This window comes from Diceros bicornis, chromosome 8, assembly GCF_020826845.1.
Source record: "Diceros bicornis minor isolate mBicDic1 chromosome 8, mDicBic1.mat.cur, whole genome shotgun sequence".
Taxonomy (NCBI): Eukaryota; Metazoa; Chordata; class Mammalia; order Perissodactyla; family Rhinocerotidae; genus Diceros; species Diceros bicornis.
The window spans coordinates 1,702,223-1,729,753 of record NC_080747.1 but is presented as its reverse complement, the minus strand read 5'-3'; the positions used below and the strand labels follow the sequence as shown (position 1 = coordinate 1,729,753).

At 53.3% G+C, this 27,531-nt stretch overlaps 1 protein-coding gene across 2 annotated transcripts in view; it reads left to right on the top strand.

The window, feature by feature from the left end:
* Window positions 1–27,531, top strand: part of ZFYVE28 (zinc finger FYVE-type containing 28) — a 127,593-nt gene that overhangs the window by 33,220 nt on the left and 66,842 nt on the right. For both annotated transcript variants that reach the window (XM_058546576.1, XM_058546575.1), the window contains exon 2: window positions 23,902–24,042. In XM_058546576.1, coding sequence (XP_058402559.1) covers window positions 23,902–24,042 — 141 coding nt within the window. The remainder of the gene's footprint in view (window positions 1–23,901; window positions 24,043–27,531) is intronic.

Here is a 27,531-nt window from a genome sequence, read left to right as displayed (position 1 = left end):
AATAAGATGAAGAGTTATAGGGATGGATGGTGGTGATGGCAGCATAAAAGTGTGAATGTATTTAATACCATTGAACTGTACACATAAAAATAGTTAAGATGGTAAATTTTATGTGTATGTTAACACAATAAAATGCATACTGAACGATGAAAAAAACCCACAAAAAATCACTTAGAGAATTGCTCCAGGGAAATATGGACAAAGGACACAGCATCCATTAGAGTTAGGGTCAGTGGCACGTGATGGAAAACTAAACGTAGCCCAGGGGGGCAGTTGGGCAGATGTGGTCCCCATGGTGGACCCCGGGTTCTGCCATCCTCAGTCTGTGGCTTACATTTCCTGATCCATGGTGACTACTGAGGACCAGCCATCATGTCTGCATTGCAGCCAACAGGAAGGAGGAGAGCAGAAGGCAGGCTTACTCCCCCTGCTTATAACCCATCGGATAGAACCTAAATCTCAAGGCCACGTCTAGCTGCAAGGGAGACTGGGAAATGTCATTTTTACTCCAGGGAACCATGTGAGTCACTGAAATTGGAGTGCTTTGCTCCAGTGGGAAGAAGAATGGAAGAATGGTTATGGGGTCAAGTATAGCCTCTATCATAGATTATGGGGTCAAGTATGGCCTCTATTATAGACACAAACAGGCAGTTAGTAAAGGAAAAAAAAGACCAATAAACAAATGAAGAGCACATTCAATGTCACCAACAGTCAGATGGTTATGGAAGCAAGACCCCATTTTTCACCTCTCGGTGACTGTGGGTCCTGAGCCCATGTCCTCAGATACATTCCTGGCCCTTCCCCGACTCGGCTCTGCATCTGGGTGGGGGGTGCTGACCCTCACCGACTGTTTCCCAGGCCCCCAAATTGGTGGGCTTCCAGCTGGGATCAGCCAATGGGAGGCACTGGTGGGAGACTGGGGCTGGTAGAAAGGGAGGGGCCAGGGTGTTTCTCCTCTCTGTCGGGGCATCGCGTCCAGCAGGGTCCTGCCTGCCGTGGTTCCAGCTCCCTCCTTGGGTTCTTCTAGTAATTACACCTCCTGCCTCTGTCCCTCCAGCCTGGGGTGGCAGCGGCTTCCTGCTGATGCTAATGCCACCGACTTCTCAGCTCCTTTGGTGCTCGTGTCACCAATTCCCTGCATCAGACCCCCTCTGATTTAGGTTCTCATCGAGATTTCTGTTTTCTGGTGGGACCTGCCTGACTCAGGGCTAACATGAGGGGCTGCCTAGGTGTGGAGAGATGGGCTCTGTTCAGCCCTGTCACTGTGGAGCCTGTGGGAACCCAAAATTTGGCAGTCTGTAATAAAAGACAAGAGTGCCTCCACTTATCTTGTAATTCCACTCCTAGGAATTTATTCCAGGAAGTAATTGTGCAGGTATGGAAGGACAGGTATGAGGGAGTTCAGTGCAGTTCTGCTCATAGTGGCAAGGCACGGCGTGACCTTGCCTTTGAAAGCTACATTGGTGGTGAGGTTGAACAGTAAATTATGCTGCTGTGTAGAGAGAACTCTGCAGCCCTAGTGTGTGTGCCATGCAGAGAGCTGGTGAAAAATGGAATGTGAAGTACAGTTCAATTTTTATTAAAAATACATACATACTAAAATGCTGGAAAATGGTTCAGCAGGGTGTGCCTCACAGTGCTACCATTGTGTTCTCTGGTGGCAATGATTATGGATAATTCTTTGAAGACAATTTTATGCCAATCATATATTACTTCTATATATGAAAATTAGAAAAATAATGGAAGGATTTTAGGCATTTCTCATTCCGTATCTGCCTTCCTCAGAACCACTCGGGGGTGTTTTATCCACTGTGGCAAAGTCAGGTTCCCCCAGAGGAAGGCCGGCTCTGCTGTCCCGTGGTGTCCACCTGTGGGTGGCGATGCTCAGGGGTCTGGGCTCAATCCCAACCCACGGTGGGAGGTGACAGGCCGTTCTCTGCAGGGACCTGTAAAGGTGGCTGCCTTCTTAGGGTGGGGATTGCCCTTCTCTGCTTCTTGTCCCAGCCCATGTCCTCGCTGCCAGCTGCCCCATCGAGGCCAAGGTCATCAGTTTGCTCCTGGATGGGCTCTGTGTCTTCCCAGAGCCACTGGCTGGGCGGGGCAGCAGCCCCAGCAGGTGTCCCCAGGAGCCTCTGCAGACGGGAAGAGGGGCATCCGTGGGTCCCTGTTGGGCCGGATCCTGGGGAGGGCCGGCCAGCCAGGTTTGCCTGGAAGATTTATGCACGGCTCTGAAGGCTGGGCCTGTGTCAGTTTTCTCAGTGTGTTCCACCCATTGGGTGCAGGCAGGATTGGTGTGTTTATAATAATCCTGTAACATCAGGACAGTTCCCCCAGGCAGTCAGGGGTTCCAGGGCCAGATCCTGTCCCGATCACATTTGGAAAGCCAGGCTGCTGTTGGCTCCTGGTGCAGAGTGGGTTAAGACGGTAGGGTCTCACCCTTACATAACTCCAGGCGAATGAGAGGCTCAGGGTCTCTGTCTCCTTGGCCTCTGCTGAATTTAAAAAATTTTTTCTAAATTTAATTCAGTCATTTGTTCACAAATCTTGATTTCTCCACGTTCCCCCTGCGGCCCTCTCAGGTTTGGGCTGTTTCCTCCCACACCGGCAGTCCCGTCGGGCCTGAGGCTGGCTGTGTCCTGCTCCTGGCCCCCCAAGGAGCTGCCCGGTCTCTGCTCCCTGCTCCATTCCCCTCCTCCCCTTCTTGCTGGAATCCACCCCTAACCTCACACTGCATTTGTCATGGTCATGGTGACATGCGTGCCCCACCAGTGGTCAGCCTCAGACCTCTGGGAAACCAAGGAGTCGGGTGACCCTGAATGGTGGTGTTCACTCTTTTGGTGGTGCGGTCATTTGCATCTGACCCTTCTCAGATAGCTCTTAATCTGTAGGGTCCTTAAGCTCTCAAACACACTTTTCTACAAAACCAGCTTCCTCTTCCCTAATAAAGAGAATTCTTTCCAGAAAGTTCCTTCCTTTTGCAGTGTAGCCTGGGCTCCTCAGAGTGTCTCTGAGGACCTGTGGGAAGGGGGCTCTGTGCAGCTGACTTGTTTACCAGTCCTGGCGGCCTCTCTGCCTGCTGTGTCCTCCACTCCCATTGCCCCTCTCAGAAACTGCTCTGCCTGAGTGGGGCATGCAGGCAAGAGCCCCCCACCCCAACGCGTTTCTGTTGCAGACACAGGAGGAGTAGGAACAGAGAATCCTGGTCTCTGGTGAAATGTTCTGGATTCAGATGCTGAGAGGGACAGTGAGGGATGACTTTTCGTGTGACGACCTCATCTTGTCCTTTCCCAGTATGGAAGAAGTATTGGTTCCTGTGGGACAGTCCTGAGAGAGCCAACCGTCCATAACACGCCGTGAAGCTGCTACGAAGCCCGTGCAGGCTCCAAGCTCAGAGAGAGGCTCCAGGCCTTGTCTGTCTATCAGTGTCTCTTAGAGACAGAATGTTCCAGATCTGCAGAGAGCTTGCTGGTGCCCTCCAGTTGTGGCCAGGAGGTGGGGGGAGTATCTCACTCAGTGGAGTCTGTGTCGTGAAAGGCACATGATGCTTGATACAATAAGATAAAGGCATTTTAACAAAAGATAACGTGTTAGCGAAGGCGAGTTGCAGTCGGCAGTATTTGGGTTTCCCAACCAGTTCTGGGTATCAAGATACACACGGTGCCTCTAAGGGAAGGTGACCACGGACCGTCCTGCTCCTTCCGGGGATCCTCAGGTTCTACTTCCCTGGGTGACCGAGGAAGTGGAGGAGTCTAACAATGAGCAGCAAATCTTTCTTCAAACCACGGTTTCCACGTCTCTGATTTTGTTGAAACTGAAGGAGGACTTGATCGAACTGCAGCTGACATGCCATCAAAATGATTCTGACCTTGAGGTGATTCTTGACCTGTGACGGGAAAGCTGTTCACAGAACCGAGAGACGGTCCTCCAGCACCCCCGTCCCACTGACTCCGGTGTGAGAACAGGTTTCCTGGGCTCACGTAAGGTCAGAAGTAGGCACAGCCTTGCAGCTGAAGCCAGTCTGCCGTGGCAACCAGTGACTTACCCGTAGAGACGTCAATTAGTCGGAAACCCCCAGGTGACCCTGTCCCATAAGAATGCGTTTCTGATAGAACTTTCCTGTGAAATGGTTGCTTACTGAGATTTGTCACATGTTTGTGTTGTCTTGCTCAATTGTGTGCAATACTTATTACGGTGATGACTCAATCTAGAAGAAAATTTTAACTCTCAGGGCTTCACAGTCACAGGAAATTTTTCTAAAACTTTAACATTCTGTTTATATATTGACTGTTGCAGACGTGTTTGATAGGTGATCGATAAAAGACTTTGAAGCATAAAAATATATTCCATAAGGATAATGCTGCACGTGGGAAGTGGATGGCAATGTGAATTCGAGAAGGCCTTGGAGCTTGGACCGCTCCATCTGCTCGCAAAGTGCTCTCATGTTTGTTGGCGAGGGGCAGTCAAGTCAGGGGGCTATTTGGAGTCCAGGAGTGACAGGATGATTGTTTTGCTAAAAGTCAACAATTATAATGTGCTGGCAATCCCAGCCTCTGTCATTTTGTAAACTTTAGCTGAGCATTTTAGCTGTCAGCTTGGTTTTTCCTGATTGTTGTCATCAGGGGACAGCTCTACACCTGAGGGCTGAGAATCCGTGCAGGGTCCAGCCCTCCTCCCCAATCTGGACAGAACCAGGGGTTCTGAGGTTTCCTATTTTTGTAGGTGAGGAAACTGTAAGTCCCACTCTGTAAGTCCCACCATGGCTGTTCTTTGATCTTGGAGGGCCCTGCCTCTCCCAGGAAAAGTCTCCCCTTCACACAACCACCCGTTCTCTGGCATAGGTTCTGCAGCAGGACTGTGCATTTTTGGGTCTCAGCCACCGTAAGATGCTCTCTGTCCATGTGACCAGCCCTCGTCCAGCCCCGTCCTTGTGGGACGGCAGGCAGGCCTTGCCATGCAAGCCAGGCAGGCCGGGCCCCTCGGGTTCCAGGGTGACCATCTGCCACCGTGGGCACCTTCCCAGTGGCTCACCAGGACATCCTGGAGCAGATAACCAGGTGCAGACCTGCCCTGTGGAGGGATAGCCCTCTGCTCAGAGCCCTAGCACCAGCTCCTGGCTTGCAACTGTGTGGGAGTTAGGGTGGTGTAGGGAGTGGCAGGTGAACCCTGCCGTCTGACTTGGCTTCAGCCGGCCTCTCCTCTTTCTTTTGGAATAGCCAAGATCTATGGCACACCTTGGGGAAGAAAGCGCTGAGTATAGCATCTTCAACTCTGAAAGAGGCAGTGGTTTGGCTGCCCGGGCAGCAGGCGGGTTGAACGAGGGGACGGAGTGGGTGCAGAGGCAGCTGTGGGAGCCGTGGTGGGTGTTGGTGGATTTGCTCATTCGGTAAATGTTTATCCCCAGCTTGGGGATAGAATGAGGAGCATGTGGACATGGTCCCTACCTTCTCGGACCTTGCGGTCGACTGGGCATAAAACAACGGTCAGTTGCACAAATCAACGTACATGTCAACCCAGGAAAGCAGTACAAGGGAACGTGCACAGCGCTTCCTGAGGACATACCCTGGGGTCCCCCAGTGCGGGAGTTTCGGGGGGCGAGCCTCCCTAAGATAGACGCAGTGTCTCAGGGGAGTCCAGGGGAAGAGAACAGAGGAGAACGAATGGTGGGGAAGCAATATTTGAAGAAATAATAGCTGAGCATCTCCCAGAATTGAAGAAAGATGAGAGTTCTCAGAGGGAAGTAGATTCTGAGTTCTGAGTGGGATAAATAAAAATAAATCTGCACGAGACACCATGTGGTAAAACTGCAGAACATTGAGGTGAAGAGAAAATCCTAAAAGTTAACAGAGAAAAGACAGTGTAACCAGAAAGAAGTGGAAAGTCTGGTGGATTTCTCTCAATGACCCGCAGTGCCACAGACAAAGGAGGAACGGGCCATGGTGCAGAGAGAAAGCGCCTGCAGCCCCGACTCTATACCCAATGGATGCCTAGTGCAGGGCGGGCAAAAGAAAACATTTCTCAGCAAACAGAGAATAAGACTTTTCACCATCTGTGAATCCTCATTATAAGATTCATTGCTATCGGATGTCTGTCACAAGAAGAAAAGGGAACACAAAGGGAAGACGGTGGGATAGAAGAAACAGCAGTGAGGATGGAAATTGGTAACATGTCGACAAGTGTACTTAGGTACTGATGGTTTAAGAAGTTGTGCGTCTAGAGAAGAGGGCCAAGTGCGACTCGAGGGCAGTGCCGTCTGATAGAAAGACGACGCGAGCCCCAGTGCAAGCATGTGTGCCATTTAAATTCTCTGGGGGCCACATTAAAAAAAAAGTAAAGGGGCTGACCCGGTGGCTGAAGCGGTTGGGTACGTGCGCTCCGCTGCAGGGGCCCGGAGTTCGCCGGTTTGGATCCCGGGCACGCACCGATGCACTGCTTAGCAAGCTATGCTGTGGCGGCGTCCCATATAAAGTGGAAGAAGATGGGCACAGATGTTAGCCCAGGGCCAGTCTTCCTCAGCAAAAAAAAGAGGATTGGCAGATGTTAGCACAGGGCTGATCTCACAAAAAAAAAAGTAAAAAGAAACAGGTGAGATTAATTTAATAATATATTTTATTTAACCAAATAGATTTAAAATATTATGATTTCGACATGTAATCAATATACACACTCAGATCTTGTACATTCATAACGAAGTCTTTGAAATCGGCGTTTTCCACATTGATGGCACCTCTCACTTCCACTGGCCTGTTTTGGGTGCTCGCTAGCCACTTGTGGCAGTGGCTGCCGCTGTGGACGTAGGGGACCTGGACGGCAGGATCAGAGGGAGGAGTCCAGGCTGTCCTCGGGGTACTCTTGTGCTTGGGGTTGTGCTGTCCTCAGCCTGTGACAGCAGGTGATGGCGGCACAGCCCTGTGCCCGAGGGCTCACACTGTGTAACTTATACCTCATCTTGTTCCCTGGAAGATTGGAAAGCTCAGTATTGGGGTGGCTGCCCTTGCCCAGCGTGAGGTGGAGTCTCACCCCACGAGGTGGGTTTGTTCCATAGGGCCATCAAGTCATGACTTCATCTGGGTTCAGAGGGTGGGGCATTTGCTCTCCAGTTTGGGGAGAGCTGGGTGGGTCTCTGTGGCAGGTGGCCCTGGGGCGCTTCCTTGAGGTCAGCCAGGGTGACCGACCCGGGTGATTTGGGCCCTGTTGGATCTTAACCCCCCATTTGATGCAAAGTTGCTTGAAATGAGTAGGAATGACTTAATTGTAACATTTTCCTGTAAAATGAGTGCTTGGGATAAGAAGAGAAAGCCCCCTTCCTCGAGGCTTTGGAAGAGCCACGGCCCCCCCACACACACACACACAGTTTGCCACAACGGCGACAGTGAGGGCAAGGGGCCGCGTGCCAGGGCTCTGGGCGAGGTTGGCAGGGCCTGTAGAGGCGACCTGCCGGCGGGCGGATGGCTCGTGGCAGACACTTTCAGAGCTTCACGTTGGTTACGTCTAAACTAATTTCCAAGTCACTTGAATTAGCATCGTCATAAACAATAGAGGAAGACAAAGACTTGCAAGGAGAATTCTGTTCTGGAAGTTCAGGATCTTCTGTGGGAGGAGTTGGGACCTCTCCTCATCCACCCTCTGTCTGAGAGCCTCTCCTGCTCAGCAGACGCTTCCGAGCCCTAGCCAGGCTGTGGGCCAGCGCCCCGAGTGTTTGATGACATGGCTGTCTGCTCTGCGGGGCCCGCGGCCTGTGAGGTGAGAGCAGAGCTCCTGAGAACTGTAGAGAAGGGGGGCCCGTACCTGCCCAGATGTGAGTGCAGCTGCTGGGTCTGTCGTCTGGGTCCATGTGGACAAAGTTTAAATTTTACTTTTGTTTCATAGATACTTCGGGAATCTTTCCCTATGAACACACAAAGACCTACTTAAAAACATAGATTTCTAACTGACGTCTCTCTTTGTTTTAACAGCTCTCAGCTTCTGAAAAATTAGTTGAAGTTTTTTTTTTTGAGAGGTCTTTGCATTAGTTCTGGTTCTTTCTGTGTAACTGCATTCCGGTTTTCCCTGCGGGTTTTTTCAGATTGGAGGGGCTGACCCTATGAACAAGACAGGCTGCATGTGACTGTGCAGATATCATAATTTTAGGGTAAAAACATTACCTTTTGCTGTTCTGAGTAAGGTGCTCTTGAGGACCTGTGGGCAGGAGGGGGCCCACTGCGGTGGTGTTAGAGTCGTCTTCAGCTGTTAGGATGAATTGAAAACATTAGTGTTATGAGGGATCCTATGAGGAATGTGAAATTCTGACGTATGAGAGTGTGTCTCCTGCTGCGGGTTTGAGAACCTCTGCTCGGGGGCCTGGGGTGATAAGAATTGTGTTCCCAGATTCACACCGGCAGAGACCGAGAGGTTAGCAGTGCTTCAGCTCAGGGAGATGTTTATTTTCCTCTTTATGGTTTTCAGAATTTCTATTATTTAAAAATAATTAAAGTGATTTAATATACTCTATCAAGGCATGGCCATTCTTTAAGAAGTTTCCCTGCACTGTGATCTGGTCCTCAAGCCTCCCTCTCTTGACGTAAGACTGAGAGGGCAGCACTGGTCTGGCATCTCTGTCCCCAGGCAACCACTGACCTGCTTTCTGCCGTTAGGTATAGTTTGCGTTCTCCAGACACTTGCCGTCTGCCTCCAGGATGGCCTGGCACTTGGGGTCTGCCCTGCCTGGGGCCCGCTTCAGCCCAAGCCTTCAGGAGTCAGCCCGTGACAGGCAGGCAGGAGCCTGTTTGCAGGAGCTGCCCAGGCTCCCCACCCCTCCCTGCCTGTGTTCACAGGGCAGTGGCAGGGCTGGCACCCGTCACCTCCAGCAAGGTGGGGTGGGCGCACAGGGGTCCAGTGTGGGGGCCCACGGGGTGTTCAGCCTTTGGTACCGTTGTGGGACTTCATGAGAAGAGTTTGATTATTTGCCCATTGTTGTTGAAGGGGGTCTTTTTATTATTTGTTTATTTCTTGCCCTGACTTGAGAATCTGCATCTGAAGTATTTTTCCCTAGATCCTTTCCTGGTTTTTGCTGAGCGGGCACCCATTTGGTTCTCTTCTGCCATATGTCGAGCTTCCAGAACATCCATCTATATTTTTCCTCTAAAAATGCATGAAAACCTAGTATAGGCTCTTGCTGGACTACTTTGCAAATAATCTTCATCCTCTGCCAAAACAGCACGTTGGTGAGAGCAGGTGTTCTCACAGGACAGCTATTTTTAAGGAACGATGGAATCGTCCTAATTGTCTTTCTGATCTGTGCCTTTAATGATGGGCAACATGTAAGTCAAGTGCTTCTCAGTTTTTTTGCATCATTTGATCAAGTGAACAATAACCACATACAAAAGAACAAGCCAAGGGAGCAGGTAGGGGCGACTGAGCAAATGAATCCGTGTGGCCCCGCCTCTCCCCTGGGACAGCCTGAAGGCCAGGAGCTTGCTGGACCTGCGTGTCCAGGGGCCACTCCGTGTTCCCGAGGCTCCTCTGCCCTCTCCCTGCTGTCACCCCATTCCCTGCCCCCTTTCTTCCCCACTGGACACCCCAGACCAAATCCCCCCCCCATCTCCCCGGCTCCAAGTCTCCCCACTTCTCCTGTAAGGAGTGGGGTCTGAAACTTAACAGGTTTGAGCAACGAGAAGAGCCAGACTCAGAAGCTGGGCTGCAAACACCTTCGTCCGTGTTCCACGGCAAGACCCTGGTCCTCTTTCTTGTAGAGCACTTTGGTGGATAGTGGGCACTGTGTCCTCTTGGTAGAACCACCTGGAACTCTGCATCACACGGAAAGACTGGACATAGAAACACCTGCCATGCATGGACACGGGCCAGGGGCAGCTGCGCATCCTGCTCCCATGGGGCCGTCAGAGGGAGGCCATCAGAATGAGGGCGTGGGCAGGGAGGAAGGGACTGCTGTGGAGGGATATGCCTGTGACCCAGCGCGGGGGCAGGTGCTGCACAGGGTCCTACAGCAGTGCCGCCACGTTGAACAGAACGTGGCTTAGCGGTTAAGTGCATGCGCTCCGCTGCTGGCGGCCGGCTTTTCCGGCCATGCTGAGGCTGCGTCCCGCATACAGCAACTAGAAGGATGTGCAACTATGACATACAACTATCTACTGGGGCTTTGGGGGAAAATAAATAAATAAATAAAATTATAAAAAAAAAAAAAAAGAATGCAGGATGGAGATAGTATCCTCCCTTCTGGGTGAGTCGTTCACTTTGGTTCCATCCCTGCTTCTCACAGGCAGGTTCTGGGCTCTAGGCCATCAGGATTCAGGTCGGGGCTGCCTGTGACCTGCCTGTGCTTCCCTGGCAGTGATGGAAGATTTGTCAAAAGAGATGCCTGTTCTTGGAGTCACCAGGAGGCCTGTAGGGAATTTCGTGGCACCTAAGTGTGACCCAAGGCATGTGAGCCCGGGCCACCCCTCTTTCTGGGCTGGGGCAGCCAGGCAAGCTCTGCAAGACCCAGAACTGTGGTCATTTTCACCTTAGTGTGTCCAGTAGGGCCTTGGGCCGAGCTGCTGCTCAGGGCAAGTTCACAGGATAAATGGACTGAAGTTGGAAAATGAAGAAGGATTTCTCAGTCCCCCCAAAACAACCAGGACAAGGCCATCCCCCCTCCTCCCCACTTGTGCCATGGTGCATCCAGATAATTGGGGTGGGGTGCGGGGAGGGCGTATTGCCTCCTCGTGGCTGCTGTAACCAAGTGCCGCAGAGTAGGTGGTTTACAACAGCAGACATTTATTCTTTCACGGTTCAGGAGACCAGAAGTCTGAAATCAAGGTGTCGGCAGGGTTGGTTTCTTCTGGAGGCTCTGAGAGAGAGTCTCGTCCTTGTCTCTTCCAGATTCTGGGGGCTCTAGGCATTCCTTGGCTTGTAGATGCACCATTCCCGTCGCTGCCTCTTCTTCCTGTGGCCTTCTCCCTGTGTTCCACGTCCTTCTCTTACAAGGACACATCATTGGATGTAGGGCCCACGGATAATCCAGGATGGTCTCATCTCAAGGTCCTTACTTTCCTTCCATATGCAAAGACCCTTTTTCCAAAAAAAGTCACATTCACAGGTTCCTACTAGACTTTGGGGTGCCACCTATCCAACACACTACAGGTGGGCAGGGAACATTTCTGGGGTCCCAGGGCAGGTGATGGGGGCATGTTTGCCTTGTCCTAGAACTCTCTCTCTCTTTTTTTTTTTTTTTTTTTTGTGTGTGTGTGTGTGTGTGTGAGGAGATCAGCCCTGAGCTAACATCCGCCAATCCTCCTCTTTTTTTTTTTTTTTTTTTTGCTGAGGAAGACGGCCCTGGGCTAACATCTGTGCCTATCTTCCTCCACTTTATATGGGACGCCGCCACAGCATGGTTTACCAAGCAGTGCGTCGGTGCGCGCCCGGGATCCGAACCAGCGAACCCCGGGCCACCGCAGCGGAGCGCGCGCACTTAACCGCTTGCGCCACCGGGCCGGCCCCCCTCTCTTTTTTTTTTTTTGGTGAGGAAGATTGACCTTGAGCTAACATGTGTTGCCAGCCCTCCTCTTTTTGCTTGTGGAAGGTTATCCCTGAGCTAACATCTGTGCCAATCTTCCTTTATTTTGTATGTGGGACAGTGCCACAGAATGGCCTGATGAGCAGTGTGTAGGTCCGCGCCTGGGATCCGAACCTGCGAACCCCGGGCCGCGGAAGCAGAGCGTGTGAACTTAACCTGGGCTGGCTCTCAGGACTGTCTTTATGGCAAGTCAGGTCCTAATCACAACAAAGGTGCTGCATTGCCCAGTCCACACCCACCCATGGCTTTGGTGAGGTAGTTTGGCTGTGGCCGAGGGGACCCTTGTCCCACCAGACAGAAGGCCCAGTCTAGACTGCACATTTCTGTGGCTGTGGGAAGGCAGATCTGATCAGACCAGAGAGCATGGCGACTTCAGCACCCTTGACTCACGTGCAGAAAGAATGGTTACTGAGGAAAGTTAACAGGAACAAAGACTCACAATTGGCTGACAAGCACATGAAAGGATGCTCAGCATCAGTTGTCAAGGAAATGCAAATCAGAGTGAGAGAGCACTTCACACCCACCCGGATGGCTGGAATCAAAAAGTCAGATAGGGGCCGCCTGGTGGCGCAGTGGTTAAGTGCTCGAGCTCCGCTGCGGCAGCCCGGGGTTCACAGGTTTGGATCCCGGGCACGCACCGACGCACCACTTGTTAAGCCATGCTGGGGCGGCGTCCCATATAAAGTAGAGGAAGATGGGCACAGATGTTAGCCCAGGGCCAGTCTTCCTCAAGAAAAAAGGGGAGTATTGGCATTGGATGTTAGCTCAGGGCTAGTCCTCCTCACACACACACACAAAAAACGTCAGATAATAGCAAGTGCTGGCAAGGACGTGGGGAGATCAGAACTCTCACACACTGCTGTAAAATGACTGCTAAATGGTGCAGCCGCTTTGGAAAACAACCTGGCAGTTCCCCCGAAAGTTAAACACAGAGTTACCGTATGACCCAGGAATTCCACTTCTAGGTATATGCCCAAGAGAACTGAAACCATGTCCACACAAAAACTTGTTCACAGCAGCTTTATTCATAATAGTCTGGAGGTGGAAACAACCCAAATGTCTATCAACTGAGGAATGGATAGACAAAATGTCATATATCCACAGAGTGGAATATTATTTGTTGTCAAAAAGGAATGAAGTACTGACACATGCTACAACATGGATTAACCTTGGCAACATGCTAAGTGAAAGAAGCCAGATACAAAAGGTCACATCTGGTATGGCTCTATTTACATGAAATGTAAATGCCAGAAGAGGCAGATCCATAGAGACAGTAGATTAGGGGCTAGTGGAGGCATGACTGGTGATGGGTGTGAGGTTTCCTTTTGGGGTGATGAAAATGTTCTAAAATTAGATCATGGTAATGGTTGCACAACTCTGTGAATATATTAAAACCCCTGAATTGCATACTTTAACCAGGAGAATGTTATGGGATGTGAGTTATATCTCAATAAAACTGTTTTTAAAAGCCAAGATTGTACTCTTTTGGGAAGGGTGGCTGGGCTCCTCATCCAGCCTGTTGGAGCTGCCTGTCCACAGACCTTCCTGGAGCAACACCCACCCGTGTGGCCCTGGGTGAGGTGTGGTCAGAGTCTGGGTTGGAGGTGGCAGCAACCACCTGGGTTTCTAAGTTCTTGGGTCCCTCAAGGGGAAGTGGTCCAGAACTGCGTGTTAATACCACCTGCTCAGCCAAGGAGGCCTCCCTCAATACTGGCTTCCAGTGATGCCCATCTCTTGGGTCCTCCCAGGGGGATACCCCTTGGAATTCCATGTTCTTCCCCAAGCAGCATGTTCCTAGAACCCAGGTGAGGCTGGCCCAGGATCAGGGCCCCTTGCAGGGGTGGGGCTGGCCTCTCCCAATCCACTGCATCGCAGCCCCGTGGGGCTGATGTGCCCAGGTGTGGGGGACACCCATGGGCTCCAGGCCTGAGCCAGCAAAACAGAGATCAGGGTAGCCCAGCCTGCTGTTGCACCCCACGTGCCCTAATCCGCTTGGCCCAGAACCTGGGACCTCCATTTGGGCCTTTTAATTGCTCCTCTGATTAAACAAACAGGCTCAGTCCACGTGAGTTCTGATTAGTAAGTCACTTGAAATCCTTTTTGAAGGAGAGGAGTAATAATTCATAGATAAGCCATTTAAATTTCCATATCCCACGAGCAGATTTCGGCTGTCCTAGAAGCTGAGAAGATGGCAACCCCCCCGGCTGTTTCCTGGGCTGCTGTCAGCCAGGCAGGGCTGAGCCCAGGACTTTGTCCCTGCAATGGGGGCGAGGGAGGGTGGTACCCCGAAGGCCTGGGGCCCCTGAGACAGTGTCCCAGTGCGGGAACAGAATTGATTGGCATCCTGGCAAGTTTACTATTTAATAGTCAGTTTTAAAAATAAAATGCATTTTAAAGAACCTTTAAAACCTTTTGAAGTTCAAAAATGAGATCTCCTGCCGTTTAAAAGCCCAACGTCAGGTATGGTTTGTTCCATTTGGTGACGCAGTGCACACTTCCCTCTCGAGATCTGTCACCACCCCGTGTTCCTTTCCTCTGCAGTAATGGAAGAGCTTCTTTATGACCCACTGCAGCTGCTGCGGTTCAATTTCCTGCAATCAGTGTTCTTGGCATGCCATCTTTATATACAGTACTTGATTGGGAGTTTTATTTGAGAATTCATTTCCCTTTTGAAACCCTTTGCTAGATGCTCAATTATCTACAGGCATTGTGTCTGGTTTGGCTCGCAGAACAAATACCGCAGCCAAGGCCACCCTTGTCGCCTGGGGTGTTGTAGAGCCCTGTGCCCAGCTGCTCCCCCTGGAAGAAGGGTGTCCCAGCCCAACAGGGACACCTCATCCTCACTGGGCCAGCCCAGCCTCGTCCCAAGGCCAGAGGCCTGTTTCTTAGGAGCGTCTGCCCCGTGGTGGGGTCTGTCTCCAGACGAGACTGGACCGAGGTTACAAAGGGGCCCCTCTCCATACCCCAAGTTGCAGGGCTTCTGGTTGCACAGAATGGGACCCTCTGCGGTTGGAGGGTTTTCTCCTGGGCCACTGCTCAGCTGCCCCCCAGAGGGCCAGCAGTGAGGAAGCTGCCGCCGCTGAGCTGGCTGTGGTTCTACCTTGAATGAGACAAACCCTGCTGGGAGCCGGAGCACTGCGTGGCGAGACAGCAGATGCAGGGACTGGTCTAGGGGGTGTCTAGACTGATCCTAAGATCTACAGCGTCTCAGGGCATGAATTTAGCAGATCACCTGGGAAGCTGCAGAGGCCTGGGCTTGCCTTAGGTAGGGTGGTGTCAGCTTTGCATAAGCAGGTTCTTATAAAACATCATTTTGGATAACACTGGTTAGGGCAATAAAAGTATTGTAAACAAAGATTTAGTGAGGTTCAAAATCCATCTCAGAATTTAAATGTGAATCTCAGGTGTGGGTGAGACTTCAGGACTACTTTTTGTTGGAATAACTGGACCCTAGATTTAATTACACATTGCATTCTGCCCTCTCCGACCCCGGCCCCCATCCAAAATCTTTTTAGGAGGATGTGGCTGCCTCCTTTGTGGGTGTCGGCATTCAGCCCTGGGACCCTTCCTTCCGTTGATGTGTTGGGGAGCTATGCCAGGGCCATCTTTGTTCACTGGGAGGCTGGGTTGGGTTAATTTGCTTACCGTGGTTTCCTCCTAGTGCCAGTCGCATGGTGTTTGTCTTTTGCCTTGCCCGGCTAAGGAGGAGGTGCCCTGTCACTACCAGAAGAGGTCGCTTGCTCTGTCATAGGCACCCCTCCTGTGGAGTAGAGGGGAGCACCCCGACCCTGTGTCTGGACCACAGGGGCCTGCGAACAAACACGTGTGCCCACTATTCCTTCCAGAATTCATTCTGCAGCTGGCTCAGTGGAGGTCTTCTGAAATCAGAAGTGACTCTCCAATCTTGTTGACCCAGAGTCCAGCCGAGGCTCCCAGTTGGAGGGCTTGAGGAGGGCTGGCCCCTTGGACCACCAGGAACCAAGCCCAGCCAGCCTGCACTCTGCCCTCTTTGAGCCAGAGTAGGGAGAGCCGCTTCACATCGGCCATGGCCAACTCTGAGGGGTCAGTCATTAGGGGAGGGAGCAGGGATGGGCCTGCTATGGGTCCCAGGCAGCGACCAGAGGGTGTTTCTGCAGGTGGGAGGTTGACCCGCCCAGACCCCTGAGTGAGGCTAGAAGGCGGTGGGTCACACTGCATGGCAGAGAGGCTCTGCTCCTGCAGGCAGATACCGGGGTGTGAGTGCACACGTGGACACACGCGTGTGCGAACGTGCCCCGGAGGGGGGTGAGTTGTTCAGTGCCCCCCTGCAAGTCCGAGTGAGCAAGCCCTGGGCGTCCTTGCCCTCCTGCGTTTCTCTAGCTGCCCGTCGCTGGCCTCTCGTCAGTCCCATGTTGCTCCTTCGTGGACCCCACGGACCTCCCGGTCTTGACGGCGGTCGCCCTGAGGCCTTCACTCGTTGTGCTCTCCCAGCTGACCCTTCCGGCCCTGCCCTGGGACATATGGGGCCCCCTGCCTTAGGTCACCGGCCTCTTCCTCCACCCCGCGACGCCGCCGGCAGCCCGCGCCGGTCCCAAAGGCTGCTCCTCCAGGCTCACCTGGACACCTCTCCCTGCGCCTCGCCCTTCGCCCTCAGTACCCAGCTCCCAGTCCCTCAGTGCCCCACCCTGCACCCCGCCCCCTGTTTCCCAGTGCCCCGCCCTGCGCACTGCCCCTCAGTGCCCTGCTCTGTGCTCTACACTCAGTGGGGTTCTCTGTGCTCCGCCCCCTGTGCCCCCAGTGCCCTGCGCTCCACCCTGCCCGCCCCCCCCCCCGCCCTCTTGGGCGCTGCCTTCTGCCTGACATCCGGAGAGGGCTTGGGCAGGACACAGGGGCCTTGGGCGGGCGGCCCGCGTGGTGAGTGCGCCCGAGCTGGGTCTGGCCGGCCCAGTGGCTGCGCCTGTCCCTGACCTGGGGCTCCTGAGTCCGAGACCTGGGGGGCAGGTGCGGTGAAGATGTCGCTCCGCTCTCACTGTCGGTCCACATTGCCTCCTGGGGGTTGAGGTTCCCCACGTGGCTCTGTCTGCAGGACGTCAGGGCGGGGTCAGTCGCATTCTGGGGACAGTGCAATGGCCTGGAGACTGCGGGCCACTTCGGTGGTGATGGGGTGATGCCATCAAGAATGACGTTATGACTTAGCTTCTTATTTCTTACTTATTGACAACTGCTTCCACCACCGTCGTTTTTATTTACAGTGATGATTGCGCTAGGTACAGACTCTCCAGTGTCCCTGTATCCCTGGCAGCATGCCGGCTACTCTGTACACCTTAAGCCAGCATGGGATAAGTGACTTGCCCAGGGTCACCACCCAGGAAGTGATGGAGCTGGATTTGAACTGGAGCCCCATTGTGGACCCACGTCTGGCACAGATCCTGTAAATTCTGTGCCCACCTGGATCCTGTTGCCATCTCGGCCACAGAGTCTTCCCCATGCTGTGGAGGGCCCTGGATTCTTCTAAACATGTTATCAAAGTGGCTTGTTTCTGTTGTTACACCATAGGGATAAAATATTTATGGATGATGTGACTGGGACATAAAGACATCAGCCTTTCCAGGGCAAGCATTTGGCGGTGTTATGTTACAAAGGACTGTGCCCTTGAGGCAACAGGGTTCCCAGTGGCCTGGCTGGTCCCCGCACAACTGAGGATAGGCTCTCTGTGGTTCCAGGTCAGGCTGGAGGCCTGGGTGGGCAGGCTGACCGTCTACGGGCACTTCCCTGGGGTGGGTGGGTCCTGGGGTTCAGCGCAGATCCCCTGCGCTGATTGCGCATGCTGTCTGCAGCCCTCTGGGTGGAGAAGGCAGGCAGTTGAGTGGGGATGGGTGCAGGAGTAACCAGCCACCACATCGACGGGCTGGACGGCAGGGCTGCCATCATGTGACGACAAGAGCATGTGCCTATGTGGGGTGCCAGATCTGCTGAGGGGTGGCTGGTGGTGCTGCCAGGTCAGCAGGGCCTTGGCCTTGCAGCCCCTCGGGCGTACTAATGTGGACAGGGCCAACTTTGGGGACATGGGTCATGGCTACCCAAGGACACCAGGCCTTGGTGGGGACAGAATGGTGCTGGAGACCTGCAGGAGGGCTTGGGTCACTGTTTGGAGGCAGTGAGGGTTCTGGCCCTGGTGACCAGTGGTCAGTGGGTTTCCTTGACAGTCCAGTGTGGCCTGGGCAGCTCTCCATGCCCAGGGCCTGAGTATCAGCTGGCTGTGCGGCCACAGCTGAGGGGAGAGGAGCCGATTTCAATGTGCATTGACCTGAGGCTTTTCTCTGGCTTCTTTGCAATGCTCTCGGATTCCTAGCGTTGCAGCAGGGAGGCCAAGGCTTTACTAGAAAGCTGGTGCAAGAGAGGCCCAGGGCCTGGGCTGGCTGCTCAGGCACCCAGCCCTCACTCCTGAGCTCTCCGGGCTCTGTCCCACTGAAGCCCACCTGGGCGGTGGGAGGCACGTGGGGTCGTCTGTCATGGAACCAGTGTTTGGAGCCCAGCTCATGTCCTGGGCCAGCAGCTGAGGGGAGGGTGGTGGGCCGGGGGCTGGGACTCCGCATGGGCCCTCTGGGCTACACTCTATCACTGGGCTTACACTGGGTGGGGAGGGGGGGACGGTCCTTTCTGGTCTGGCTGTGTCACCTGTCCTGCCATCTGTCCTGCCCGCCTGTCCTGCCATCTGCCTCCTCCTCTTTTCCCCTCCTGGAGCTTGGCCAAGACTGTGACGCTGCTGCCCTGGAGTGACAAGGCGTCTTTTTAAGCTCCTCCCACTGCAGTGTTCACTTCTTATTGGGGAGGCAAGAGGCATGACAAAGATCCCACCCTGGTCACTCTTACCCCATCCTCCTGTTTCCCACATGGGTGCCCGAGAGTCTTGAGAGTGAGACCGGCTGACTTCTGACTCTATCGTGTCAGCCACGCAACTTGGCCATTAGCTTCCTTCATGAGCTTCAGTCTCCTCATCTGGGTCAGAGGTGTTCTATGGTGCCACCTTAGAGAGGGTGCTGGGTGGTACCCAGTGAGGCACGAGCTGTGCTCTGCGTGGGGCTGGGGACACTGGCCCCACCAGGGGCAGCTCATGGTTCATGCCACAGCCGGTGCTGCCCTGGCCCAGCCGGCCAGCCTCATAACTACTGGGGAACACTCGGTGTCACATACCTGGCTCAGACGGACACCTGAGGGCAGGGCCTGAGCTCATATCTGCCTCCTGCCTCCTGCATCCCATGTCTTATCTTATCCACATGTGCATCCACATCCATATTGTCTTGTGCATCCTCACCCACACCCCACGTCTGCATTCGTATCCCCAATTCTCATCCCACATCATGGAACAGGTGTTTGAATGAATAATTTAATCAACTTTACAAAATTAGTCAATTTTTGCACTTTTGAACTTTTCAGTGCTGCTTGTCATTGCGTATTTTCTCCCGCCTTCTTTGAGGTTGCTTGTTCACTGGTCATGTTATCTCCTAAGTTAAATGCTTTCTTCATGATGTATTTTTGTCTTCTTGTAACAGTCAAAACTTTCACTGCTGTGAATTTATCTTTGAGAAAATATTGACATAGTATGATTTTAAAAGACATTCCTACTGGGCTCTAACTTATTCTCTTACAATATTTATTTAAAAATAGGGTGACTACTTCTTCCAATTTATATCAATTGATTCTCTGTTGTGGATATTTTATTGAGGGATATTAAAAAGTTTAATTTAAAATTTAATTTTGAGATGTTGTTGAATAAAGCTGGCTGATTCAAATCAAAGAAAGACAACTTGTCACACTCCTAAACATTACCTTCTTCCATTCAGCAGTCCCGCCAGTCAGGTGACTTGAGGCTGACCCTGCCCTGCTGGACCAATTTAGATCTAAGTGATGAGCAGGTGAAGACTGCTGTTGTTCACTTCATACTCTGCATACTTAGAAATGGAAATTTAGCACCAAAATTTTCCTTTGGATTCTGTTAATCAGCACAAATTGAGTTTCGTAAGTTGTGTTAATTCATTTCCTGGGACCCCTGCCTGGAGGTTTTATCTCACACAGTGCCTGGGGGTCTCGGGGCAGGCGTGATTGACACAACTGGTCAAGGTTCTCCTCCTGCCACACTGCCACGCCCCTGGAAGGCACAGGGAACGTGTGAGTCTTCCCTTGGAAATGCCAGTCCTGAGAGGGCTGGAAAGCTATCTCAGGGTATAACTAAAATTCTAAAATAAAGAAAATCACTAGTTTTTTAAAAAGAATTTTCTGAATTCTCTAATTTATTCTGCTTTATGTGTGTGTGGTTACAGTTCTCTTTTTGCAACACATCTTTAGGTCTGGTTTTAAGGTCTTTACTGAAATCAAAGCAAGGTGAGACCTGAGGTTTGTCTCTGTGCATCGGTTCCAAGGTGACAGATTCTGCCGCGTGCACCTCATGCCCTTCACAGGGAAAGCAGGAGGAGGAGTTTGGAGAATGTTTGTTATTCGTGCTCACGGAGACATTTAGAGCCTACACAAGTCTTGCGGGGGGCGGGTGTTGGGTTCACTCAGTACCGGGTACTGTTTTCTTTCCACAGGGCAGGCGCACCCTTTCCAGTTTTCTGCGGGCCCCACCACTCTTTTTTGTCTTCTCCCCCATCTAGTTGCCTGCTGGGCGCTGAAGACACGAGAGTGACCTCCCTGGTTAGGGGGTTAGAGAGCAAAAGTGTCTGGTCCTTCTTTCCAGGCGAACTTCTCCCGCTCCGACCAGCTTCTACCCCAAAACAAAGAAGAGGCTGCAGGATGGGAAACGGGCCCCAAATGGGCCATAAGGGAGGAGTGTAGGGGAGAGAGGAGGAGGGGCGCTTGACTCCAGGGGTGCTGGGAACTGTGGGTGAAGGCACTATTGGGAGTGTCAGCTGGCTCCTCACCTCCCAGCCTCTCTCCCCAGACTGCACACACGTGCACTCACATTCTTTCATACACATGCACACTCACTTACATGCACACACTCGTGTATGCTTGTAGGCACACACATTTATGTGTGCACACACATCAGTGTACACATACTCAGCACGCACACTCACAAATGCAGTTGTGCAACACGTGCACACACTTGTGCACACTCATGTACACATGTACAATGTACATATATGCAGCCCCACACATGCACACTCACATGTGTACACATGTACACAAAAGCACACTCACGCATGCTTGTAGGTGCAAACGTGTACACACATTTGTACACATACGCGCCCACACCCACACACTCACCTGCATACACATGCGTCCACACTCACATGCAAACACTCATACACACGTGCACTTATGTGTGTACACACAGGCACACTTGTGCCACATAGCCATACATGTACACACATGCACAACACACACCACTCGCCCACACACACAGTCCCACATGTACACACACACGGTAGTTGTCAGCTTCTCCAAAACACAGCAGAAGGCTTGTGTGTGAACTGAGAGGCCTAGTGCAAAGCCTTCTCGAGGCGCAGTCCCCTTCTGGGTCCACGGAAGGGGACGCCCAATCCGATGGGAGCATTTGAGAGGCAGGGCTCTGTCTTCCTGACAGCTGGCACCACAGCCACCATCAGCCTTTCCTGAACCTTCCGTCGTCCCTGCCTCCACTGGCTGTGGTTTGCACAGCCAACAGCAGAGGGGGCCAAGCTCACCGGGGCAGTTGGTGTGAATATTTGGATTCAGGTCTGTTTACATGTGGTGAGGTTGTAGGTGCTAGGGCAAAGACTGATTCCGAGTTATTCTCTGGGCAGGTCAGGGCATGGCCCCTGCGTTGTGCTCTCTTTCTCAGAGCAGAGATACTCAGCTTCCTGGAAGCGTCCTCATCCAGTGCCCTAAATTCAGTCCCTGGCCTGTTTGCTGGGCCAAATGGTGTCCTGTCAGGAGCAGCGGTCAGGGCTGCAGGAACAAATGCTGGCAGGGCATCAGGCCAGCTCCGGGCAAGGCGCTGGGTCACAGCGAGGCGTCTGCTGTGGGACTGTCCCCACCGTGCCCGCATTCCCCACCTTCCTACCCCACCGCTGTGAGGGGAGGTGGTGGGTTTGGGGCCAGGAGGACCCCGGTGGGCTGTGGTGACCAGGGTCAGCTCCTGAGCTGGATGTCAGGGCGCCTGGCTCACCACCAACGGTGTCTGGCACATGTCATTGGTCAGGTGGCGGCCTCATCCCCTCACTGCAGCCCCCCCCCCCCAGGAAGGAAGGCCCCGTGTAACTGGGAACAAGGTGCTGTGCGAGGTGCTCTCCTCTTTCCTCGGGGCGAGGCACATGGGGCCCGGGGCTGAGGGGGCGAAGCTGGCAGGCGACCAAGGGAGCCAGGTGTGAATTCTGGGGCTGCGTCCGAGAGGGAGAGAGCCAGGCCTCTGGCCTTCCTCTGAAAGTCTTTGGGGGGCCATCACCCTCCCTGGAGTGCTAGGCCCATGGGGCAGGCCTGGGGGCTTCACCATCCTCACCACCCTTCCTTTGTCTCCTTCCCTCTTTCCTTCCAGTCAGCAAAGGCTGACAGGAAAGACAACAGAAAGGAGGCAAAAAAGTATTGCGCAGCCCCTGACCCCAACCTTGTTCCCGTTTCATCACAGAGGGGTCAATGGTGACCCTCCTGGATGTGACAGGAACCCAGGCAAGTCAGCTGAGACTGTGGAGGAGACGCATAGGCTCCCACGACCAGGGAGGCAGAGATGCTGGGATGCCGTCAGGGCGGCACCTGTGTCTGTTTTATTCCCCACATCCCGAGTCCCTGAGTCCCACGTCCCAGCGTTCCACGTCCCCATATCCCACATTCCCCCATTCCACATCAGTGTGTCCCCCGCAGAGCGGGCCTCAGGCAGCACTGGTGGGGTGCATGGGTGAATGAATGAAGGAATGGGTTCTTCTCTCCGCAGCCCTCCTGGGAAAGGTCTGGGAAAGGCCTCCTGTTGGCCCTGTCCAGGTCACACGTCCACCTCTTGGCCAACCACTGAAGCTGGGCTGCCCTGCCCACCCCCCGTGGGTCTGCTCAGCCTCATTTGGAGATTCACTCCCACCCCAGAGGGCTGGGCCAGCCTCAGGAGCTGACCAAGAGTCAGGCACTGATGGACCAAGACCCCAAGCCGAGGAAAAGTGACCCTGGGACAGGCCATGTGAAGGGGAGGGGGCAGATGCCAGAGTGAAGGGAGGCGATGGGGTCGATTGAGAAGTAAGTTGAGAGAAAAAGGGAGGCTGAAAATTATGAAATTAAGTTATCTTATGTTTAACAAAATATGGGTTGTAAACACAACCGTGTGCTAATTCTTAGGTAGAACGAAGAGTGAATCAAGTGTCAATTTTGTGCTGTGTGTGTGTGTGTGTGTGTGTGTGTGTGTGATTTTGCCAGCAAACTTGAACGTGTGTGACTTGGTGTCTTTCCTTCCCCTTTGCCTTTCTCTGCATGATCTTGAAGAACGCCTTTTATAATCATCTGTTTGAGGGCTTCGTCTCTTTCCGTGGGCTTCTCCTAATCCTGGAAGCTGAGGTCCAGGAATGAGCCATTTGCACCTCGGGCGGAGGGAGCCCAGTGCAGAGCCCCTGAGGGGAGTGAGCCTCCTGGTGTTGGTGTGTGGGAGGAGAAGGCTGGTGGCGCTGGAGCAGAGCGCCAGCAGGTCAGGTGGTCAGAGGGGGAGCAGGGTTTTGCTCTCAGTGGGGTGGTTGCTCTTCCAGACCCAAAATAGGAGCACTCTGCATTCCGTGGAAGGTGAGCCCCTTCCACAAGGGCTCATGATGAGAAGAGGGCTTCCTGCCACAAAGCACTGGCATTTCCTGGCCTTACAGACACTGGGCCAAGGGCTGAGAAGCTTCCAGAGAGCAGGGGAGGCAGCCGCTTATGATGCACGGTCAGTCAGTGTTCATTTGAGTAAAATTGTGTTGTATTAGTCCTGGCCACTTCCTTCGGTGGCTGTCTTTATCATTTTGGTTTAGTTTTATGAATAAAAACTACTTTCTAAGAGCTGATTCCATCATCCCATGGCTCCCTAAGACCCCACTCTCCCCGAGCCCCTTATCTGTAGGTCATCCCACCACAGGGGGCTGTGGGAACTCCATGTCTGGCTTCCCCACAGAGACGCTATGCTCTGGGGCCTTCCAAGAAGCAGACACAGCTCCATGGGCTGAGAGGCAGAGGGACTCAGGACAGGCAGGCCAGGGGACGAGCAGCATAGATTCCTGTGAAGGAAGTGGGCAGGAGAACCTGCTGCTGCTCTGCCCTGGGCTGAGGACTCAGGCCCTGCAGCCACTGGCACTCTGCCTGGGAACAAGGCCGCCACCCGATGCTTCCCTGCCTCCTGCCTGAGGCCCATCACCCACTCACGCTCCCTGTGCCTCTCTCCCCTGCAGAGGTCGGACCCGCAGCTGCTGGCCCAGTTCTACTATGCCGACGAGGAGCTGAACCAGGTGGCCGCCGAGCTGGATAGCCTGGACGGGCGGAAGGACCCGCAGCGGTGCACGCTACTTGTCAGCCAGTTCCGCTCCTGCCAGGTGAGTGGGCGTGGGGCAGAGGGGCCTGTCATTGCCGAACCTGAGGCTTTGTCACCTGCTGGACGTCTCAGGGTCAGACTGGGCGAGGTACTGGGCACGATGAGCTGGAGCCCTCTCGGTCCATCTGAAAACCAGACCCGGGATGTAGGATCTTGAGCAGGACAGCATGGGAAAAAGAGCCAGGTTAGAAGTGGCAAATTGCACAGGACACCTTTGGAGAGCAGACATCGGAGGTGGGGGCGATGAAGAGCCAGCAGGGTTTCAGCCAGCACAGGAAAGGGGATGTGCCTGCTGGGGCCCACAGGCAGGGCTAGCAGGTTGGCATGGACTCTCTCTCTGCTGCCTCACGGTGCCGAGAGCTCCTGCTGCAGAATTCAGAGATGACCCTGGAAGCCCTGCTGGAAATATCCTTCCAGTTTACCAGATGTTCATGAGGCTTTACCAGGACGAGAGCATGTGGCATGATGCACAGTTTTGTCAAATGACAATCAGGGTCATTCACAAAGTTCTGGAATGTCCTCCATGTGTTCTGCCCACAGGCTTTGCTGGATCCTTCCTGCCCTGGGAGGTAGGGCCTGGGGGTAGAGTGGGCAGGGTGCCAGGAAGCATGCATCCACGGTGTGTTTGCAGCATCAAGGGGGTAAGATAAGGACTTAGGTTCTTACAGAATGCTTGACGGGGCAGGAGGAGCAGGTCCTGGCTGGTTTCTGGAATGATCCCCCAGGAGCAGCCCCCATTTCCATCTCTCAGGAGGATCCAGGGACTAGAGGGGCCAAGAGGGCCTCCTGACTTGCTGGGCCATTGACGCCCTGCTTTCCCACTGGAGGATGTCCTTCCTTGTGCCTGCAGCACGCTGACTGCTCGCAGCTAGGAGTCCTCTCCCTGGCACCCCCGCCTGCGCCTGCTCCCACTACCGGCTGCGGCTCCCAGCAGTGGGTTGCATTTGCTCCCAAACCTGCTCAGGCCAGCTCACTGGCTATTGTAATTGCATGTTACACAAACTGACCAAATGGGGTGAAAACCAAGTTGGGTGCTTTGGATAGCCTTGACAGGGCAAATCTCAGAAAGGAAAACCTCTGGAATTAGATGTGGGCAAGGCAACTTCAAAAGGGTCGAGAAACAAGTCTTACAGATTAGCCGAAAGGATCTTGCACTCATAGAGCAACACGAGCATCTTTAATTTCTCACTCCTCTCTAAAGACTCCTGTGTCAGGTCCCCAAGACCACCACAAATTTTCACTAGAAGGACACACAGGACCCAGCATATAGTGCTCACAGCTCAGATTTATCACAGTGAAAAGATACAAAATGAAATCAGCAAATGGAGAGGGAATGTGGGGTGAAGTCCAGTGGAAACAGGCTCCAGCTTCCAGAATCTTCTCCCGTGGCATCACACAAGATGCGCTCAATTCCCCCTGCAGCGTGCTGTGACAACACGTGTGGAGTGCTGTCTCCCAGGGAAGCCCATCAGAGGCTCAGAGCCAGGGCTTTCATTGGGGGCTGGGCCCGTGGGCCCCTGTGCCTGGCACGTCCCCAAGTCCAGACCCCCAGGAGGAAAGGGGTGTCAGCACAGACTGCACTGTTTGCACAAACAGGTGAGGCACAGGAGCCACTCTTATCAGTTAGGGTGCTGGGAACCCTCCCGACATCCAGGCTCCCAGCCTCCAGCCAGGGCCAGCCCCGCACAGGCCTCTCAGGGCCTGGCCGTCAGGCTGCGGTGAGAGCTTTTCCACACAAGAGCACAGTTAGAAATTGTGGCTGACAAGTTGTGGGTCCTGGCTCTCTACACAGTCACCCACCCAGGAAAAAGGAGTTAGAAGAGCCGCTAGAGGATGCCTTCGTGTAGGTACTGTAACTTAATCAAGCCTCTTCACCGTGACGTCTTTGTTCAGCCGGCCAGTTACTGGGCCTCCTTGGGTTGGGTCAGGGGCTCCTACTGTCGTGAGTTTCTACAAAGCTCAGATGTTTAAGTTGGGAAGTGTTTTTCACTTCTAACATTTCTCTTGAAATGGGGCATTTTGTCCTTACTTTCACTGCTGCTTCATATTCTATTTGACTATCGTGGTGCTGCTTGTGCATTTGATTGTCCATTCCTTCCTTCCTGCCTTCCTTCCTTCAACAGCAATCACTGGAACAGGGTCTGCCCCTGTGTGAAGGGTGGACAATGTCTCGGGGGTGAGGCAGGCTCAGAGAGGTGGGCATTTGGCTGGTCATTGTAATCAGGGAGGGGCTGCTTGAACAAAGGCCTGTGCGCACCCGCTGACGTGCGTGCCTTCAAAACTCGAGAGGTCTGGTGAACCCGAGTTAAAATGTACAGCTCTGACAGAAGTGGCTGATTGCAGCCCACTCTACCGGGCCACTTGATGGCCTTGATTTTAGAGCACTCTCGTCCTGGGGAGATCACTGGAGGCCAGATTTAGCTGGTCCCCCATCCCCAGATGTTCCCAGCGTCTGTGAGAGTCAGTTGCCAGCTGGATGTGGATGCCCCTGCCAAGTACCCAGAGGTCATGACTTTCTCGGCCTTGGGGCTGGTGGCTCAGGACTACCAGTGGGAGCTCTCCTCCTCATCCTAGTGTTTGACCCCAGCCTTGGTGACACTTCCCCGAGTCGCCCTGTCTGGGGCGTCTCAGGCCTCCCAGGTCCCATCAGACCTCCAGAAGCTCCTGCAGGGGTCCACGTGTGGGTCTCTGGCTGGGTCCCGTTCACATGGCTCTCCATTCTGTTCGGGTCAGCACTTCTGGCTTGGGGGCAGGGGTATGTTCAGGGAGCCCCGTCCTCCTGGTCTGGGAGGCTCGTCTTCCTCAGGGCATTGCGGGTTAGCTGGATAGGCTGGTGCCGTGCTGGGGTGTAGTATTTTAAACCCTTCTGCCCCCAAAATGGATTCTTTTAGATAAAGTCTGCAGCCTGATGCCAGGCACATAGTGGATGTAAACAGTAGCCCCCTTTTCTCTTCTCACGAGAGTCCGTGCTGTGAGAGGTATATGGGCTAGGTTGTAAGGAGCAGCGTGAACTGGGCTTTCCGTGCAGCGTGGTGGAGGGTGAGGCAGCGGAAGCAGAAAGCTAGTGAGTGTGAGAAGGCTGAGACCCACATTGTGGCTCTGACTTGTGGATGCTAATTCCAGTTAGAAGGAATCTAAGTACTGCATTTTTGCATAAATTAAACTTTGTGCTTCAGGAAAACTGTGGTCTGGGGAACACATGAGTATGCAAATGGTTTCTGATGACATTTGCAAGTGTTTTTGTTTTCTTCTTTGCTTCAGAAAACCATAAAGGATTAAGAAATCATGCTGATGGCTCAGTGGGATGAAATGAATCCTGGGTTGTTGTTATGGGCTGAACTATGTCCCCCACAAGTTCACATGTTGAAGCCCTGGCTCCTGGTGCCTCAGAATGTGACCGCACTTGGAGGTAGAGCCTTTAAAGGCATAAGTAAGGTAAAATGAGATCATTAGGGTGGGCCTGATCCAATCTGACTGGTGTCCTTATAAG